The sequence below is a fragment of the Hetaerina americana genome, unplaced genomic scaffold (assembly GCF_022747635.1).
Source record: "Hetaerina americana unplaced genomic scaffold, ioHetAmer1.1.p SCAF_7, whole genome shotgun sequence".
NCBI classification, from domain to species: Eukaryota; Metazoa; Arthropoda; class Insecta; order Odonata; family Calopterygidae; genus Hetaerina; species Hetaerina americana.
The window spans coordinates 22,042,552-22,062,317 of NW_027287316.1; the positions used below are offsets into that span (position 1 = coordinate 22,042,552).

The 19,766-nt window shown below is 43.1% G+C and overlaps 1 protein-coding gene across 1 annotated transcript; it reads left to right on the top strand.

Annotated features, from left to right (window-relative positions):
- The first annotated feature begins 8,379 nt into the window (after positions 1 to 8,379).
- Positions 8,380 to 16,677, top strand: LOC139696187 (serine/threonine-protein kinase pim-1-like). Its single transcript, XM_071594827.1, has 7 exons — positions 8,380 to 8,555; positions 10,699 to 10,811; positions 11,827 to 11,874; positions 11,963 to 12,226; positions 12,365 to 12,464; positions 14,318 to 14,494; positions 14,609 to 16,677. Exons 1-7 carry the CDS (start codon positions 8,477 to 8,479, stop codon positions 14,920 to 14,922), a joined length of 1,095 nt encoding a protein of 364 aa, XP_071450928.1. The 5' UTR covers positions 8,380 to 8,476; the 3' UTR covers positions 14,923 to 16,677.
- Positions 16,678 to 19,766: the final 3,089 nt, after the last annotated feature.

Sequence of the window (19,766 nt, forward strand, 5' to 3'; positions counted from 1 at the left end):
TTTAATTTACGTGTCGGAACAAAATTAAACATTGCAAAGACATCAAGTATATTAATAAGTGGATGTAAATGTAAGTTGGTATTTTGTGTGTTAGCATGTGTGTGGGGTATAAGAGTTTGGCATGAGTGTATATGTCATGTTTTGTTTGTGGATTGTATAAATTTGGGACTTTTGCGTGCGGTTTTTTTCTTCATTTCGCGTGGTGCCCTAACATCCCTCGCCACACGCCCTTGCGGCGGCTTGTGGGGTATTAAATAGATGCAGATGCTTCTAGGTGTGTGAGTAGTCTACTATGAGGTACTTTGTCGAAGGGTTTCTTAAAATATAGAAAAACGGCGTCCACTGGATCATTGCTCTCTCCCGAAATAAGAATATCATGAACATATGTATGTAGATGTAGTGCATAAGTCTCGGAGCCCAGACATTTAGCCACCGTCTGAGAGTGGATTAACTCGAAGCAGCAAATTCTTCAACCCGAGATACCACCTTTCTTGACTTAATTTATTGCAGTTAAACGTTCTTGCGTCAGCAGGGCTTAGGTAATTCCGAGTAATGGTTTGGAAAGCGTTTGGGGCTAAATTAAAAGTCCTCAATTCAAAAGAATGTATGTTGTATGTTGCGCGTTTTACAGACCGCCAGTCGACAAAGAAAATTCAATACCAGGATTAGATCAGCATATTAAAAATTTCTTATCCCAATAAATTGATCGCGATGTTATCATCGGCGTATATATCAATGTATTGATATACCAATCCAAACACGTACAGGTAAATACCAATCTATTGAATGGAGCACATATAATTTTAAAACGGATGTAAAGACAAAGATATCTGCAAATCACTACTAAATCCTTTTACGTTGAACTCCTTGCATCAACTTGTCATTTCACCACCTAGGGCCGATAACATTCTTGATTTGTTGAAGACGGGGACTACAATGACCTAAAGTGCGTGTTACAGAATCAATTTGCAAGTTTTAAGAAATATAGTAATCACTGAAACACTGAGGATACGTGGAATCAATTCATTGTGATCACGGACTCAGCAGTCAACTAGTTCATTCCCAGTTAATTTATAAAGTATAACAGGAGGCCTAGATGTTCTAACGCGGATCTTAGAAGGGCATTGCGACGTTAAAGGCTATGTCTTGCCAAGATGAAAAATATTAGGTATGATATCTCTAGCGACAAAAAGAATGAGATCATTTATCATTACAAGGTATCTAGGGCGGATGCCAAGAATGAATTTCGGAAAGCGTTAAGTGAATTCAATAGGAAAAGTATAGCGGATAATTTGAAAGAGAATCAACAAGCATTTTGGTCATATGTCAGAGAAGTTCTGGGAAACGAGTCAACTGCCAATTCACTCAAAAATGCTAAATGCGAAATCGTAACCAGCAGTTTGGAAAATGCTAACTTCTTAAATTCCTTTCTACAAACGTCTTCCCTAATACTTCACAGAAAACCCCCGATAGCTTACGAAATCGTGCCGGTCGACCGATACATGGGTGTAACTATATCGTCACCATATCGACGACGAGATATCTGGGGATGAGGATCGTTTAATTCTTGCACAGGATTTAGATTGAATTGCTAAATGGTGTTCTAGCAGGGGATTTTCATTAGATTATAATTAATGTTCGGTGGTAAATTTCTTTAAAAGATCGACGGGATTTGTTTACCAATTAGCTGGAGTTGACCTCGAAGTAGCTGATGCGGTAAAATACCTAAGTGTTACATTCACAAAAGACAACTTGGGGGACTCATATACGTAAAGTCTGCGGCCAAGCATATAAAAAATTGGGATTTATTAGACGCATTGTCGACAAAAGGCCTCATTTAGAATATGCATGTAGCGTATGGGATCCGAGTGAAAAAGGCCTCATTCGGGAAATTAAGAAGGTTCACCGTCGGGCAGCCGGTTTCGTTAACTACTGTTACGATAAAACGAAAAACGTCACTGAAATACATATGAAGTTGGGGTGAGAATCATTAGAAGAGGGACGATTCAATGCAAGATTGAAATTATTAAATAAATTTAGATCCGCATGTTTCAGCACCGAGGTCTCGCAAATTATTCGTACTCCTACATACATTGGTCGCTTGGATCATGCATATAAAATTCGGGAAATAGATGCCAGAACTAGCCGACTCAAGGACTCCTTCTTCCCACGGACAATACGGGATAGCAACTGCAGGGTTATAGATAGCAAAAATTCCACTTGCCACCCTCGGCGTCCATGGAATAATTAGTTGCACTCAATTGCATGCTCTTTCACTAACTTCGTGTGTTTTGTTGTCAATACCGATTCTTTCCGAATGACCTCATTAGTGTTCTGTTCATCTGTTTTTAAGTCTCCCCATCAATCCCTTTTCCCTCTCCGCAGGGGGGCCCGCCTCCTAACTGCAACGTTGGGTCGCATTCCCTGCCTTTCACAGTCTCCTTGGGGGGGGGGGGTAGAGAGCGTTTTGTGTTGCATGTTCGTTCATGTGGTAGTGGAGTGTCGCCTTCTTGCTTGTTGTGTCCGGGCTTGCGTGTTGTTGGATGGTTTTGGTGCTGTATCCTGGGTTGCAGTTGTTTTTTGGTTTATGGTATATGTGTTTGCATGAGTGTTGGATGAAGGGATTTTTGCATGAGTGTGAGGGATGCTGTGGGTGTAGTTATTCATGCTGCTGTTTTTGTATGTGGTATTGTTCTTTTTTACGGGTGGTGGCCTAACATCCGCGGCCACACGCTCTTGCGGCGGCTTGCGGAGTATTATGTAGATGTAGATGAATCCTAATTGGGTCTCGCATGAGCGGGTTTTCCTGAATCCGTGTTGATTGTTACATAAAAAGTTAATGTTATCAAGGTATCTCATTGTTGCACTGACAGTTATGTTCTCTAAAATTTTGCAACAAGTAGAAGTGGGAGATATGGGTCTGCAATTACTGGGGTTCTCCCGGTAGAAGATATCATGTCCGTAAAACGAGAGACATAAATTTAGAACAGATTGTGGTTATGCTGCTGTTTTTGTATGTGGTTTTGTTCCCTTGAAGGTTGGTGACCTAACACCCCCCGCCACACGCTCTTGCGGGGTATTATGTAGATGTAGATAATCATTGCTTGCACAAATAAAGGCCTAAGCATCACCACACGAGCAAAAAATCGATTCAAAGTCAAACAAAATATCCATTCCATCTGCAGGAAATCGAGACTCGCTTCCCACCCTTCAACCCCCCCCCCCTCTTCCTTGCGAAAGAATTTCAACCGGCCTTCACCTGTCCTTGGGTTTTTCGTATCTAGAGCGGTCGGTCCCTTGCAGCGGCATCGCCCGGCCCTCCCTCGGCCAGCCGCCGCCGACGGCCGTGTCATCGTCCTCGGCATTCGAGTCATCCGCCTCTTCCGCCGCAACTCCCCTCTCCACAAATGCCTCTCTCTCTACCCGTCCAGCATCCCGCCTCGTTCTCCAAGAGAGGAGGAATGCGAAGAGATCAGGCACGCATCTCTTTTCCTTCTTTTGTTAATCACTCGAGGGGAGAGCTAGCTGACACATGCCTTCCCCTTCCATTACCCCACCCACGACCCCCCCCCCCGTCATTCCCTCATTTTTGGAGGAACTCCAACGAGACGTCGCGTCGCTTCGCGGGCGAAAGGGGGAGAAGTCGTGGTACGCGGGAAGGGTTTGACGGGCCCGTTGGCTCCGGCTGCTGCTGGGGGGGTAGCTGAGGTAGGGCCGCGAGCGGGCGGTGACCGGATGGAAGGTTGATCGGGGGGTATGCTCGGAAAGAATCCCTCTCCTTGCCCGGAGGAAGTGGCCGCCGGTGAGGAATGCGGCCTCCCCTCTAGCCTTTCCAGCTCCGAGGGGCGCTTCCTGGGGCTCGGCTGGAACGCGGACAAGGGGTCCGCGGGGGGAGAAGGGAGAGAATCCCCTCCTAAGCCCTGGGTTACTTTCCACTCGCATGCTTCGCCGTCGCTATCTCTCACGCTTCTTCGTCCGTAGGCGTCTACATCCGTCCCACCTGCCGCCACGTGTCTTCGCTTTTCCCGCCAAAATCCGACCTTGCTTCGAGGCGGCCATTTGCGAGTTCTGCTCCCTGCGCGGCCCCTCTTCTCACGGTTTCGGTGGCTCGCCAAGTGGCAGCCCCCTTCCCAGCTAGACCCCAGCGTAAACTTAGGGGCTGTGGCTAGACGATGGGAATTCCTGCGTGGCCCACGTGGTAGGATGTGATCTTCCGTACAAAGCGAAGGAATGCGCGCGGGAACTACTTGTGAGGGACGACTTCTACATCTATAAACGTAGTACCCCGCAATCCGCCGCAAGGGCGTGTGGCGGAGGGTGTTAGCTCATCGCCCATTGTCAGAATAAAACCGCATGCGAAACCCAATAATTCATGGCAATTAAAACCGCAAGGCGAACTTGTTCGTCAATTGATAGTATATGTATTTGCATGCGTGTTGGTTGAAAGGGTTTTTGCATGAATGTATATGGCACTATGAGTATAGGATTGCACGGATGTGTTGATATCGCATGTAGCTTCGTTCCCTTTTACGGGTGGTGACCTAACACCCCCCCCCGCCACATGCCCTTCTATTTCTCCATATCACTATATACGTTTCTCTATATCACCTATAGGTACAGGTATATAGTGAATGAAACGACCGAATTGTGTTTACCAAGGTCTGACCTTTCTAAATCCGTGCTGTTTGTGCCATTATATCCACCTACTATCAAGAAATCTCATAATGTTACTGATGATAATGTGTTCTAATATTTTACAAAAGCTCAATGTTAAACAAATGGGTCGGTAATTGGTTTGTTTATCCCTATCGCCGCCCCTGAAGATAAGGCTAGTATCCAGTCGCTAGGTACCTAGCCCTCTTGTATCGATTTGAGAAAAACAATGCCTAAAAACGGGGCAATATCTTCAGCTAATTCCTTGAATATTCTAGCAGGTATTTCTTCCGGACCTCGTGCTTTGTTTTCTTTGATGCTGCGGAGCAGATGTGCTATTCCCTGCTTGGTCAGTGTTAAATCGCTCATGTGTTCCTCGGGCGGATGTGGAGGATCGTTTGGTTCGTTTGTGTTTTTTTTGTAGACGCTCTGGGAAAAATTGTCCATCATATTGCCTTTTTCACGCTATCTGTAATCAGTTCGCCGTTTTCTGTCTTCAAAGAATGTTCAGTTGGACGTTTTTGACGTTACCCTGTATTTCCCTACCATAGGGCCAGAATGACTTTGGATTATCCTCAAGATATTTGCTAAGCATTTTAGATTTAAAAGAGTGTAGTGCTGTGCGCATAATATTTTTCGGCCTACTACTACAATCTTTTAGTTTTTTGGATGTATTCACATAAACTATATCGTTACTTTTTAAACTCTTTTTGAAATTTGTCTGTAGCTTTCTTTGCCTTCTCAATGCCGATCTTACCTCCCCGTTGTACCATCTCGGTTCCTTACTGTCGCATTTAAGTTTGGATGGGATGTACGTCTTCATTCCTTCGCGTAAAATATAGAAGAAATATTTCCAAGTATTCTCCGTATTGGTTGTCAGTGTTTTTGTCTTGTATTCTGGTGATTCTATTTTTAAATATTCTCGTAGTCCGTTAAAATTTGCCTTGTGCATAGGTATATTTTACGCTTTTCTTTGTTTATTTTGACGAACTTAGTTTTTAACTCTACAAAAATAGCCTTATGGTCACTGATTCCGTCCATTAGTTCAATGTTTTTCATGTATACGGGCATAGAAGTCGCGAAGATATCAGGGACCTCGGTGGTTCAACGAAGAAGTTAGAGCGACGTTCATGAAGCAAGAAGGCTGTATTCAGAATTTAAAATGCGTTAAAAAAGTATTGACGTATTTTTCATGAATGCATGTAAACAAAAACTAAAAGAATACCATGGTGGAACAAAGAACATCTTGCAAATTTCCCTACACATGTGCAAAAGTAAAACTCAACGCGAACATCATGAGGATGATCTAAAGTCATTTTGCTCCAACAAGTAATTCATGTAGATGTATTTAGGAGAAATACAGGGTAACGACGGGAAACGGCGAACCTATTACATGCTACGTGAATGGGTGATGTTCAAACTAAGTTATACGCAATACCCCCGCAAAACACCATATGCCCCATGCGTGTTGTGGGGTATTGTTTGCCAGTCATAGATATTGGAAATATGGATGGAGTTCTTCCATTCCTGGCTGCGGAAATATGGGAGGAGTTCATTCATTCTCTTCGTATAAACTAATTGATGTTTGATGATTAACTAATGGTCCTAATAACTAATAGTCCTCGAACTCTAGGGCAGCACCCGTAATTAAGAAAAAACCCATGCAAAAGCCACAAATTTATACATTTCACAAACAAAACATGGTACACGTCAAACCTTTTCGGTTTTTCATTGTGAATATTTTATCAATTTCTCAGTGATGTCGTATTCTTTTGTGGGTTAGAATTGGTGTGCGTCAAATCAAATCTTAAGAGATTTGAGGAATCACAATAGAAATGTAGTGGGAGGATATAAAAAAAAATTCTTTCAGGTGAATTATTTAATCCCCGATATTTGAAGATCGTGGAACTTTTAAATTCAGAGAAAAAATTCTCTATCACAATAAAGTAAATTACCTTTCACACTAATGTTCCTCTCCCTAATAAGTCGCCACTACACCTCTCCTGACACTTTAAGAGATAGTGAGTGTCCTTATAAGTTTAGCTTTAATTTCCTGGGCCAGAAAAAAATTATTTATGTAGATGGAAATAAGTGACTTCCAAATCTACATCTACTTAATATCCCGCAAGCCACCGCAAAGATGCGTGGCGGGGGGAGTTAGGACACCACCCGTAATTAAGAAAGAAGAAAAAACCGCATGCAAAAGTCACAAATGTACACTATCCGCAAACAAAACATGGTACACACGCACCTACAAATACATCTGATATCTTTGCAATATTCAATTTTGTCCCGACTTGTACGTTAAATGTTTTTAATATTTCTAAAGTGACTTCGGTTTCTTACTATTATGATTTCTGATTGTTCGGGGAAAGAATGAGTATTTGAATCTATCCGTACTGGAATCTATCTCCCTTATTTTATCTTTGCTGTCTACTCTATCAAAGTAGTGCGGGGCCATTATAATTCCTTTAGTGTCATCGTAAAACTCGTTTGTTCTGAACCTTTCTAAAAGTCTTATTCTTGCTTGTTCTCTTCCTTTTTCAAGTGGCTCCCAGCCTAAATCCCCTCAGAGACCTATCACGCTCGTGTTCTTATCATAACAATTTTTAACGAATCTGGCGGATTTTCTCTGGATTTTATTTAAATCTTTTTGCCAAATTTTCTACCAAGGATCACAAATACTTGCGGCATAATTAAAATGAGGTCTAACTTCCACTGCAGTTTACGGCGAAGACTAGGTAATTCCATTTGTATAGATAGTTATTTCCTGCATAGAGCCGAACTAAAATATCCTGACTTGAATGCTATCATCATTGAAATACAATACACATTTGGTGATTCCATATAGTTCCAAGACTCCTCCACAGATGTCGCAATAGAGCTCAACGGCTCTTTCAGTACGTCTGCTTGAAGGGGATTTTCCAGCGTAGGCCAAATGGTTGCTTCCCTATATAATGTACCAGTGGCGAATAAAACGCAAGTTGTTGGAGATTGCGACAACATTTGCGCCCAATGCCGAGAGGAGGATTTATTGAGAGGAACGAAATCCTTAGTCATATGCATATTTTCGTCTACAGAACCTCTATAAACTTTATTAATTTGTAAATATTTACCATGCTTGCGGTATGTGGAAAATTTTGAAAATTAATCCCCAAACTTTTCTTCGAGATAATAGATAATGTTGTGAATTTCTTATTTTAGCTAGTACACATACAAACAATTTTTATTTGGCAGTAGCGTTCTTTATAATTTTTTCCGAATTCATAAATTTTTATCAGAAACTTTGTTGTGAACGTTACGAAGTAGATTCTAGTTTCATTCGCGGCTCAAAATTCCCAGAGTATTTTTTTTATCCCGTTTCCTTGCTGTAGTAACTCCTCATTGGTTCGTTTTGGCGGGACAGAAATGATTTTTCTTATCAAAACATTTGGTGTATCCACTTCTCCCAGTAAATGTACAATGAATCATCTTCCGCATTCAAAGAAAATAGTACCTAACGTAATATAAGCATGTCCTTACTAAGTCAGAGGATGATGAGTTTTATCGTGAATATTATAATTTTATATGAGTTATTAGTCTAATAAAGGTTACTATAACGAAGAAAGGCGTTATTTAATGCAAATATTTGACGGTTGTTCGATGTGACGTTAACCCGCCAAGCGGAGGGATATTCCAATGGAAGAGGGGCGAGAGAGTGCTGTATATATAAGGAGACGCAGCGTTACCGCCAGTCATCTTATGGTTGGAACTGTTCAGTTGTGTTAAATATTGTGATCAGTTGTTACAGTGTTGTTTGTGCATCTCGACGGCTCCTGTTAAAATGTTACGGAGGAAGGTGCCTAGCCTCATTGATAGAAATAACCCCAGTGGCAACTTTCAACAGGATAAAGAAAGATTAGGTGAGTTTCCACTCCATCGCGCTTGTTTGTACTGAACGGTTTAGGAGGTGTTAGTGACAATTCGTGTTCAAGTGCTCAATATTTACGAATTAAATAGTGCCTACGGTCATTGGTTGCCCAAAGAGGCGAGCTTATTGTGACAATAAAGCCCGCGAGGTTCGTGAACAACTTGAATGAAAGGACACAAAGCAAATCACACATTAGAAACAGTAACTAGAGTTAAAGCCTTCAGATATGGGAAGACTCGGGACTATAATTGACGCGACAGCAGCATAAGCAGGGATACAGTAGAGAAAAATTAGGTACGCGCTTTTTAAAGTTGGGATAACCAGATTAAATGCCCTGAAAACACTGGCAAAAAGGCTGGCGTCCTAACGCCCCCTCGCCGTGCGTCCTTGTGTTAAGTGGGGCGTAGGCGAACGTACATAGAGTATTGTATTTGTGAATTGTCGGTCCACAATTCGTAGAATGGTTACTTATATTGTGTCTGGATTGAATATGTAACTGCCCTCTTGAAATAGTGTTTCTTGTCCTCTTGTAGGCTTAGGAATAGCAACGTAAAACTATCTCATACTCGTAATATATGTATGCTAGTTGCACTTCTTGTTTTTGGTCGCCCTCCACCATGGTCGTTCGGTTCGTGAGGTGCCAGGTGCATGAGGAAATTGAGGGAATATGTATGGAATGGCTGGTGAACTAACACCTAATGACACACGTCTTTGCGACGGCCTGCGGTTATTGTATGGCTGTGGAGAGGGCGTGTGGCGTTATGTCACCACCCGTAAGAAAGAATAATACTAATGCCAAACATACAAATTCATACAATTCTACGCCCACGGTGGCATATGTTTCAAAGCGAAAACTTGATTTAATTCCCACTGCCGAAAAATTTTCAATGTACGGAAAATACACGTGCCACTACGAACGTACCTTATGTCTCTGCTGATATATCCTGCCCTGACTAGTGCATCAAATCTGTTAACTCTTTTTGAAGTTCCTTGTAGTCATGCTTCCCGATTGTCTTGGGAAAAACGACTACTTGTATCTATTTTTCTCGAGTCTCCGATATCTTATCTTTTAGTTTGACATACCGTAATATTTGCATCCACAATTTGATATTATTATTGTCTGTCATTGTGTATACTTCGCCATGAAGTTTTTTTAAATGCATGCCTTTATGGTTACGGGTGACGTTAGTCAATCAAAACCAAGCTAATCAGTCGTTAACTCTGTTGAGTTACATTCATTTAAGGTTCAAAATTGCTCTAGACATGAGAACATGTGCTAGAAATGTGACCACTCCTTTACCACGTTTTGGCGGGACTAGTATGAGAATTCTCATCAAAACATTTGACGAATCCACTACGCCTAGTAAATGTACTAAGTCTCCTTCCGCATGCAAAGAAAATAGTACCTCATATATAATGAGAATATCCTCACTAAATCAGAGCACGATGATTTTTCACATCTGTAATATAATTAGGTATGCATTATTAGCATATATGAGATTATTATCACGATGAAATATATTATTTAATGCCTATACCTGTCGGCTGGCCGAGGTGACTTAAGCCCGCCAAGCGGAGGGATATTCAAGTGGGGGAGTGGTGAGATAGCGTACAATAATGAGGCGAAGGGCAACCGTTCGTGAATGCGGAGGTTTCCTTCAGCCAGGAGTGGACCGTCTTAGAAATTGAGTACATCTACTGTGGGCTTCTAGTGCTGATGGACCCCACCTTAGTAGGATTGTCGGCTGGGACAGCGAAAGTACGCGGTTCCGCCATGGACTAAGGCGAAACACTGAAGTTAAAAACCGGTTGTCAACATCCGGTTAAAACTTCCGTAGTGTTTTTAAAGAAATCAGCTGTTACAATGATTGATGAGCCTACTATTCCACGGCTCCTTTAAAAATACTACACAGGAAGGTCCCCAGTAGAATCGAATTATCGATAGAAATAACCCCATGGCGCGACATTCATCGGGATAGAGAAATATTAGGCGAGTTTCCACTGCATCGCGCGTGTTCAAGTGATCCATGGTTGCAGACGATTTGAGCAGCGACTACATTAGTGATGCATTATGGGTTATGAACATGAGTATGTGACTAGAAAACCATTTCCTGAAGTTGTTTTTTTCATTTCAGCCATGCCTCAGCACCGTGAACCTTTCGAGTGCGCGTACCGTGAGGGCAATGTCCTTGGTAAAGGAGGCTACGGTATTGTTTATGCTGGGATACGACAAAGAGATGGACTTTCGGTAAGTTTAAGATACATTTATGGTTTTTCTCTCTGTACGCCATGTTATTTCAATAGATTGATTTTGTGCTAATGGTGTTGCCGTTGTGTTCATTGCAACGTGATGTCCTAAGTATTTGCCTAGAATTTATTTGTACGTGTAATGATATTTTACGTAAAAATTACAGTATTATGGTCATTTTTTGACTGACGTGCATGATCTACTGGTGATTGGTGTTACGATTGACTATTACCGGAAGCTCGAAATGTGACCACCGTTGGGCCACCCCTTCATGAAGTGCATTTTTGCGCGGTTATTCATGGGCTGTGTTGAAAGCAACCAATTCGAGTCTGCAATCTGCCTCAACGCTGTTTACAATAATTTCCGATTATAATGTTCTGAATTTTCACAATCACTCCCTTAGATAGCAAACTTTGATGGACAAACTAGAAATTTATCTTTGTTGCACTGTCTGCACTTCATGGGAAGTTCAATTTTAATCAGATCAATGGAATTTTCAGTAGCTTTTTAAGCAGCGGAGTCAAAGGTATCGTTTAGACGGAATCCCAATGGGTCAGGTAACTGAATCGATTAAGTTGTGATATTCCGGCGCCCATTCGGTTTTGTATTCATCCGTTCAAATCTCCCTGAACGTTGATAGGTTGCAATTCATTCGGGAAGGAAATATGCCATTAGCTAATTTACTCCTAAGGGAGTGAGAGTTGACAGCTGAATATTAAGAAACAGTGGAGACGGTGCTGTTTTATTTTTAATTCATTAAACGCGTATAATATTGATCGTAGTTTCAAGATATGTATGCATAAATTACTAATGTTTCCGTTAGGAAACTAGTGATAGTGTTCGACCAGACTGCTTCAGTTTAACATGCAATGTCCACAGGCATCTGAGAAAAACATTAGTTTGTATTTAATGCTATGTGTAATTCATGCAATTTCGTTGAGCTAGTCTTCGAAATTAGGTCACATTTTTGTATTTTTTGGGAAATTTATTGACGGTTTATTATTTCTTTTTTCAGGTCGCCATCAAGAAGGTGAACAAGTACAAGGTGTCTGATTGGACAGTGGTAAGGAGGCTTTCCATCACCCTTTCGTTGTTTAGATTCCACCTGAATGTTATTGGGAATGGTGATTCACTGAGACTTTTCCATTAAGGTCGGAAATCAGCTTGTGCCCATGGAGGTTTGCCTGTTACGGAAGGTGGCCCATATACCGGGAGTAATCAAGCTGTTGGATTACTACGAGCGCCAGAACTCTTCCATTATCGTCATGGAAAGACCAGAATCTGTGAAGGATCTCTTTGATTTCATTACTGAGAAGGGAACATTGCAAGAGAGCGTGGCCCGCGCCTTCTTCACCCAAGTTGTGGAGACTGTTACGCAGTGCCACAAGGCTGGAGTCATCCACAGGGATATTAAGGTAAATATTTTGACTGATTTACTTGCCCTGTAAACTTGAGTGCTCTAGTTTGCAGAGGGAAACATGAATTGGTATTTGCAATGGACATATATCCGTTCGGAGCATGTTTTAATCTAATTTTGCCATTTGTTGTGTCAGGACGAAAACATTTTGGTGGATCTGAAGACAAACTCCCTGAAGCTGATTGACTTTGGCTCCGGCACGTTCCTGAGAGACGGCCTCTATACAGATTTTGACGGTGAGTTTGTTTTTACGTTTTGTTGTGGTTGGCTAATGGCTGGATTGTTGTTATGTCGTGCTAGGCGGTTTATGTGACAAATGAATGCGCGCAGAACTAACCCTTCCCTGCTTCTGTCCCAAGTTGTGGATGCCACGGCACATCATGTGCCACGGTGTGGGAGGGTGGGGGGTGAGTCTAGGAGTGGGGCCAGACGGCTAGACGCGCGGGCGGGATATTATTGATCGGCGAGCTCGGGGCTTGGCGAAAGGGGATGTCTGACATGAGGGGTCTGCGTGACCCGTTTTCCGCTCGTGAGACGACCGTCTCCCCCCCCCCCCCCACTTCCAACCACCCCTCTCCTCTTGCACCTTCACTAACACCACCGCGGCAAGGCATCCCTTGCACACACACTTCACCCCAGTTTCTTCCCCTCCATTCCCCTCCTGAAGCGGCGGATGCCTCAGACTCGAGCGAGTAAAGTAAAACCTCTTCCTTCCAACTTCCGATCGATCTTTGGGACTTGGAAGAGACGTACTGACGCCGAATAGCCCCCCTTAAGCCGCTCCCTTAATATCCCAATGCCGCACAACGGGGCCGAACACTTTTAAAATAGTGGCCAAATATGATAAAAATAAAAAGTTTCTGTTGGCCGTTATCGCCGTTGATAGGTTGTGAAAACTGAAATGCGAAAATGCAATTGATACGCAAACCTAAGAGTTGACACGTGAACAAGCGCCGCGCCGAATTAGAAGACTTAATTCATGTAATATTACAGCCAAATTGTGCTAGTTTGAATTTTGTAAACGGGAATCACCTCGTGAGAGTCGGTAGTGTAAGCAGGAACGGAACTTTTTTCCGCGATTTTCTAAAGTTCAAAATCTAATTTTGATTTAGCAGTTCCCTTAAATTTTTAATGTAGGGATAACAAAATTCAATCATTGTTTGTTATTGGACCAGGACGCCGGAGTGCATTAGAGCTTCAGATATAAGAAAATGGTACCCAGCTCCGTATAGCTGCACCAACGAGTTAAGTAAGTGCATTAATTGTGACGAAGCACGGAACGCCACCTTGACACGTGGACGGTCATCACGCCGTAAGATGAGCGTATTCATGGCTACGAAGGAGTTCACTTATTTACTTCGTGATTGCTGAGATAGTTTCAGCAGCCCCATTTTTTTTGGGAAGTTTTCTCTATTCAAATATGCCATCCTAGAGAGGAAATTGATTAAGCTCTGTGACTGGGATTTGGTGTGCCCCGTGTCTTGCAAATGCTTTCTGGTCCACAGTGGCACTTCATATGATCTTTACTATTTCAGAGTAAATGGATAATGTTTAGAGGAGTGATAATTTATTGTTGTGTTGATATTTTAGTTCAATAAACAACACAATAAATTCAATGCAGTCATCTCTCCCGTCGCCGTAATAGCTTGGCTGAAATATAGCGATACTGTACTTGTGTGCCCTTAACGTTGTTTTATATTTGCATTTTTTATATAATTGATAGGGCATTGATAATTGATAGGTCTATCAAACATAAGAAACAGGTTGTGCGGGTCTCATCATCATCGTACTTATATTACGTTTGCCAATCATAACAGTTTCGATCATATTCTGGGTCTTCTTTTCCAATGGTTTATCCTCGGTTTCGAAAGGATTTCGTGCAATTACGACCACGGACATGTTCCTTTCACCGCTGCCGGGAACGAGACACTGCCTTCAGTGCCCAATGTCATAGTTGTAATTCTTAAATCATCGGTTCAGTTCATATTTATCATGTTTATGTTGTGCATTTTGCCAGATAAAATACTTAAGTTTGTTTTGTTATTATGTAATGTTTTTTAATAAACACATTGTTTCTCTTCTTCCACAGGGACTCGTGTTTATGCCCCTCCCGAGTGGATAAGTTACAGTAGATACGACGGAAGGAGCGCGGCAGTTTGGTCCCTGGGTGTTTTACTGTACGGGATGGTGTGTGGTGACATACCATTTGAAGAGGACCGTGAGATAGTCCGAGCTGAGATTCATTTCCGCACCAGGTTATCCCCAGGTGAGCCGTAAACGAATTTCTATTAGTCTAGAATTATCGTTTGACACAAATAAACTCCAATTGTGCAAACCTAGGCATCAAATCAATCACTCACGAGCCCACCGTTTATTGCAGAATGCAGAGACCTGATAAGGAGGTGCCTGTCGATACGCCCTGGCGACCGGCCCACCCTGGACGAGATCCTCTGCCACCCGTGGCTCACCTGCGAGCTGCCCGAAGAGGCCTCCGAACCGTCCGCCTCCCCCGCCATGCCCCACGCACCTTCCGCCCCCCACGACTTGCCCCTCGCCTCTCCCAAACCCTCGTCGTCCACATCATCCTCCTCCTCCTCAGTGTCCTCCTCGTCGTCCTGCAGCCCCATGGTCTCCCGCCGGGCAACCCCCTTCGCCCGCGACCACGCTTCCTCGTCGCTGAGGGAGAACTTATGATTTCTGCCGCGCCGTGTCAGCGCCCACGGCGTCTCTCCTCCGTATCGCCCCGAGTAGGGTGGAACCGCGGCTGCCGCATGGCGATGCCCGGCACCCGGCTCACCTTCTGTCCGCTGAGAGAGGATATCTCAGGGACGGCGGGTATCAGTATTCACGATGGTCGTGACATGGGAAGACACTTCCGAAGCCCTGTGCACTCCCCACCGCGACCCGGGGTGTTGACTGGGACACAAGTGTATGCAAGTGTGTAAAGTGTGTATGCGTGTTATTTATTTGGAAGTAGCCGGAAGAGAGGTAAAGGGAGACGAGGCTGGACCTTGTCCTCTGCCTGTGCCCTTGCCCTGTTGGAAACGGACTGGAGGAATGCAGCATTGAGAAGCTGAGGAGTGCTAGAGCTTTGCCATCTGTCTTTGCGTCCCCATGGTTGCTTGGGCACAAGGCGAAGGCACGTTTGCTACGACTGATCTCCAAGACTTACTCTTAGTTAAAGCAGACAGACATTGTTTGTACTGACAAGTGGTGGTCCAGAGTCGTCCACCATCTGGGATAGACTTGATTATGTGGACCTGCGAGTTCACTTGGAAGCATTAAGGGGCCTAAAATGACATACATCTATGTTTTTAGTTCTCGATTTTGGCATGCATTTTGAAGCTGATTGTAAACAGTTGCCCATTGCAGTTGGTGGCACTTAGCAGCATATTAAACATGAATTTGTTCATTTTGGTGAAGTACATATTGGACAGTGGGATTTGGGACTTATGTTTTGACCTTCACCATATGAATGTTTGTTTCTAAAAGTTATATATCTGTTCATGTTCTTGTCATTATCCTGGTTTATGTTGATATGTGTACAATCTTATTTGATTCTCATCTTGGTACATTTGCAATTTAAAATTAACTGCAATGTGTACTGAATACCACAGCATGTGTAGAAGCCAATCAGTGTCTTGTATGGCATTGTTAAATGTTATTGGGACGGGGAATAGTTGTGATAGCTGGGGAAGTAATGGATAACATTTGCCCTTTAATCTATGGTATACTGAGCCATGTCAGCTGTTGTACATTTCCAAAGTTATTTCTCAACTGTTTTATTTATTAATTTCTTTTGAACTGCTTTGGTGTGGAAGGCACATGATTGCAACTTGTATATTTGTCAGTGTTGCTGTTTACATGACATGGATAGTAGTATTATTGTGACCATTTCCTAATATCAGTGGGAAATTTGAAGCACCAATTATGCACAATATACCAAGACTGGGGTGCTCTACCACTATGGCTACCTTGCATTATTGAAGGGGAAATATGTGAAATGTTGTCTCCCTTTTGTATGTCAATTTAGGCCACCTTTCTCATCAGTGTCTGTCGTAATTCCTGCATGTGAACGATAACTTAAGTTCCTGTCATTTTGTATTGTGATTATAGTTTCTTTAACTTATTTTTGTTGGTGGTAGCCTGAGATAAGGCTCCTGGGCACATTCAATGCAACTCGTGTATGGCTAGAGTATTTAGGGGCCGGTATCTCCGTGTCTCTGGTCATTATAGATGGTGTCCATAATCTGTACATATTCAGCTGAAGACTGGAGTTGTATTTTTTTATAAAAATTAAAAATTGCAGTGAAGACTCGCATTAGTTGTTGCAGTTTGATTTTTCCAATATAAATACAGTTGATCTGCCTGGTGTATTCTGATGAAGTGATTTAAACCATGTGTGTGATAATTCTCAAAATGAGACTCATTAAATGTTACTTAAATACATCCAAGAGAATTTGTTTTCTTCCACAAAACCTTGACCCAACACATTTTTGGTTTATTTAACCAAATCTCGTTTCGTGAAGTCGATCGAAAGATCATGCGATTGATCTGGTAACTATTAACTTCCATTTTTAGAATGACGTAAGACAGGACGTTTTGCATTTACCGATGCATGGAATATCTATATATTAGAAGAGTGATTGCTGCTAAACGTCGAGATTCGTTTTCCAAATTTTCAATTCGGCGTGTGAAGTCGAAAAAACAGTACCATTTTGCTGAAATTTCGATTTGACACGCCTGTATTATCCATATTCAACATCTATGCATCTAACCTGATAACATAATTATTCATGCCAAACTTGGTCCATTGTTTTTCAATGGCAAGTTTCACCGTTATTCCTCTTTTTCACGAACCGGTTGAACTGAATTCAACTGCATTTAAATTGGAAATCGAAATTTTTCATTGCTATGACAGCGCTTATCAGTGGTTTGGTGCCGCTTATGAAGTCATAGCAAATCAGGGAGTGGGTGGTGTTATGTTTTGTTCCTCTCTTTAGTCGACCGTGGTCGTAGTTGCCACGGCGATCCTTTTGTCAGGATAGATGATTCACCCAGGCCTAAGACCCTCGAGGCGACTCGCTTCCGTCCCGAGACGCACACACACCCCTGCCCCCAGGCTCGAGCCACGTGGGCGGGTCATCAGGACCGACCGACGGCGCACGCAACTTACGCGAGGGTCGCCCGGAAAATAGAAACCGATTTGTACGTTAAATAAAAGCCTTGAATGACTTCTCTATGTAGTCATCATGCAATGTGTGCAGTTGTCATAACATGTTAAGAGTTTTTGTATTCCGGCCTCACATTCCTCAGCCGCCTGTACATTGATAGAAGTGGTCCTCCCTTGTTTGAGTTCTTCATCACTCGAAATTTCGTTCCTGCCAAAATGTCCTTCATTTTTCTTAGCATACGAAAATCTGAAGGAGACAAGTCAGGACTATTGCGTGGTTGGCTGAAATTTTCCGCCTGATTGTTTGGATAACCTGCTGGTTTCTCCCAGCTGTATTAGATGTGGAATTGTTGTGGAGGAGAGCGGGATCGTCATCGTGGACATTCTCTCCCTCTGAAAAGATGTCCCAGCGCCGAAAGTACGACTTTTCAGTAATGTTGTCTCCGTAAACTTCCATTAATTCACGGCGAATCTTACGTACGAGAAATCGGGTCACAGGCCTACCATCACAAGTTTCCAATTTTCTGAAGTATTGATAAACAGAAACAACAAAATAACAGCGTTGAGAAACTTCACGCACGGTGAGCAGACAAACAGCTGAAGGCGAGATTGAGCGGCGGCTATTCGCGCTGCAACAGGCGAGAAAGTGTTCCGCTTTCCAGACGATCATGGTACGAGCACGCATATAAGCGTCTTCGCTTGGAAAGTTTTCGGAAACTCTTCCCTCCCATTCTAACTTAAGCAGAGCGCCGATCCTTCCCGGAGACCATTTCGCGGGGCGCACGACCTATTCCTGGTTGATCCCTTCGTAGGATTCCCGCCATCCCCTCAACCGGACTCCTGATCCCTCCCCAAACCCCGCGGCGGCCTCTCATCTGGTCGCAACGCAACGATGGACCAATCGAGTGAAGCACCTTTCTGGGTAAGAGGGTTCCTGAGGCCATCGCCCAAACACTGACAGTGTATTGAGGCCATGTGACAGGGGTCTGTCTTAATGTTAATTAAGTTCCTTATTTGACTTCATCTCTAAGTTTCGTTCTATTCGCCAACCACTCCCTAATGCCGCACCAGGGCTATGTTAGCGGCACTGCAACACTCCCTAAATCTGAGTGTTGCATCGTGTAATTGAATTGGAGCTGTTAGCTCAGGCGTTGCGTTGAGGCGGGTGATTTGATTTACGAGACACGTAATCGACCCTCTACCTAAGGTCAATCATATTCTTTTTCCTCGATTTTTAATAAATGACAAATTATGTAGCATCGTTTTCTTAACTACGCGCTGTCTTCTTTGTAGGGACTTGATGGTTTCTTTGAATAACTAATGTTTCGCAGATATTATTTTGTTTCGTAGCAAGGCGGTAAATGCATATTTCCACAATTTCCTCCGAAGGATGATTTGGGAAATCGTTTTGGGTATGGATTTTTTGACGCATGCAACTTGGCGGAGGCAAAGGCATCACTGATAAGAGTGAGTGGTCTCCACGGCACCGCCATTGGAGTGACTCATGACTCTTCCCGCGAAGTCCAAAGAAGATCGTGATTCGCTCAGCAGTCGGTAAGCAGTAAAACCCATGAATGACTCCCGCATGCAGCACCAATGATTTGTCGCTAAACTTCAAACTACAGTGGGTGTCAAACAAGACTTTCTTCGATCAACACGGTCTTTCACCGTCCCCCCCGGTCTTTCGTTGTTTTCATACCTTATGAGTTTTCTCTCCGACACTAGCCCACATGCGAGAGCAAAATCATTTCCGTGCTCTCCACCATTATATATTCGACCACATTTTCACTTTTAGGCATAACCAGGAATGGAAAAGTTGTTGCCGTGAAAATGTAAAACAAATATCACAGAATTGGACGAAATGAAAACAAGAGCATTGTTCGTGTTGAATGTGGAAGGATTACCTAACCTGACCGTGTCTCGTGATCCTTTGACTGACTTTTAATGTCCTGTTATTGTTTGCATTTCGAGCCCGGCGCGTTGTTTTATCTTCGCTGAGAAAGTATATTGGGGTCGAGTGAAAGTATAAAATTCGGTCGGCCACACCCGAAGGAAAAGATGGAGGAATACATTCCCTCGGAAGCAGCAACAGTAGTTGCTGTTCCTGAGCCAATGTATGCCTCGATGTTCGGAATGCCTAGTTTTCCAACAAAAGGAATTCGTCAGCACGTGTGATCAGTTTTCTCCCGCACGATGGGATGTGGAGGGATTACGAAACGTCCACGCATCCTCCCCTCTGTGGCCCAACAAATGACGGCGAAAACTTAGTCATAGGCTTGCCTTTGAATGGCGAAAACATGTTGTTCGTAAGAGCGACGTAAGCGGTGGGTCATGAGAAATAGCGAGAGAGATTTGTAGAAGATAA

Coding starts and splice junctions, on each gene's coding strand:
- LOC139696187 (XM_071594827.1), top strand. CDS start 8,477: ATGTTACGGAGGAAGGTGCCTAGCCTCATTGATAGAAATAACCCCAGT. Junction 8,556..10,698: donor ACAGGATAAAGAAAGATTAG/GTGAGTTTCCAC, acceptor TTTTCATTTCAG/CCATGCCTCAGCACCGTGAA. Junction 10,812..11,826: donor GACAAAGAGATGGACTTTCG/GTAAGTTTAAGA, acceptor TTCTTTTTTCAG/GTCGCCATCAAGAAGGTGAA.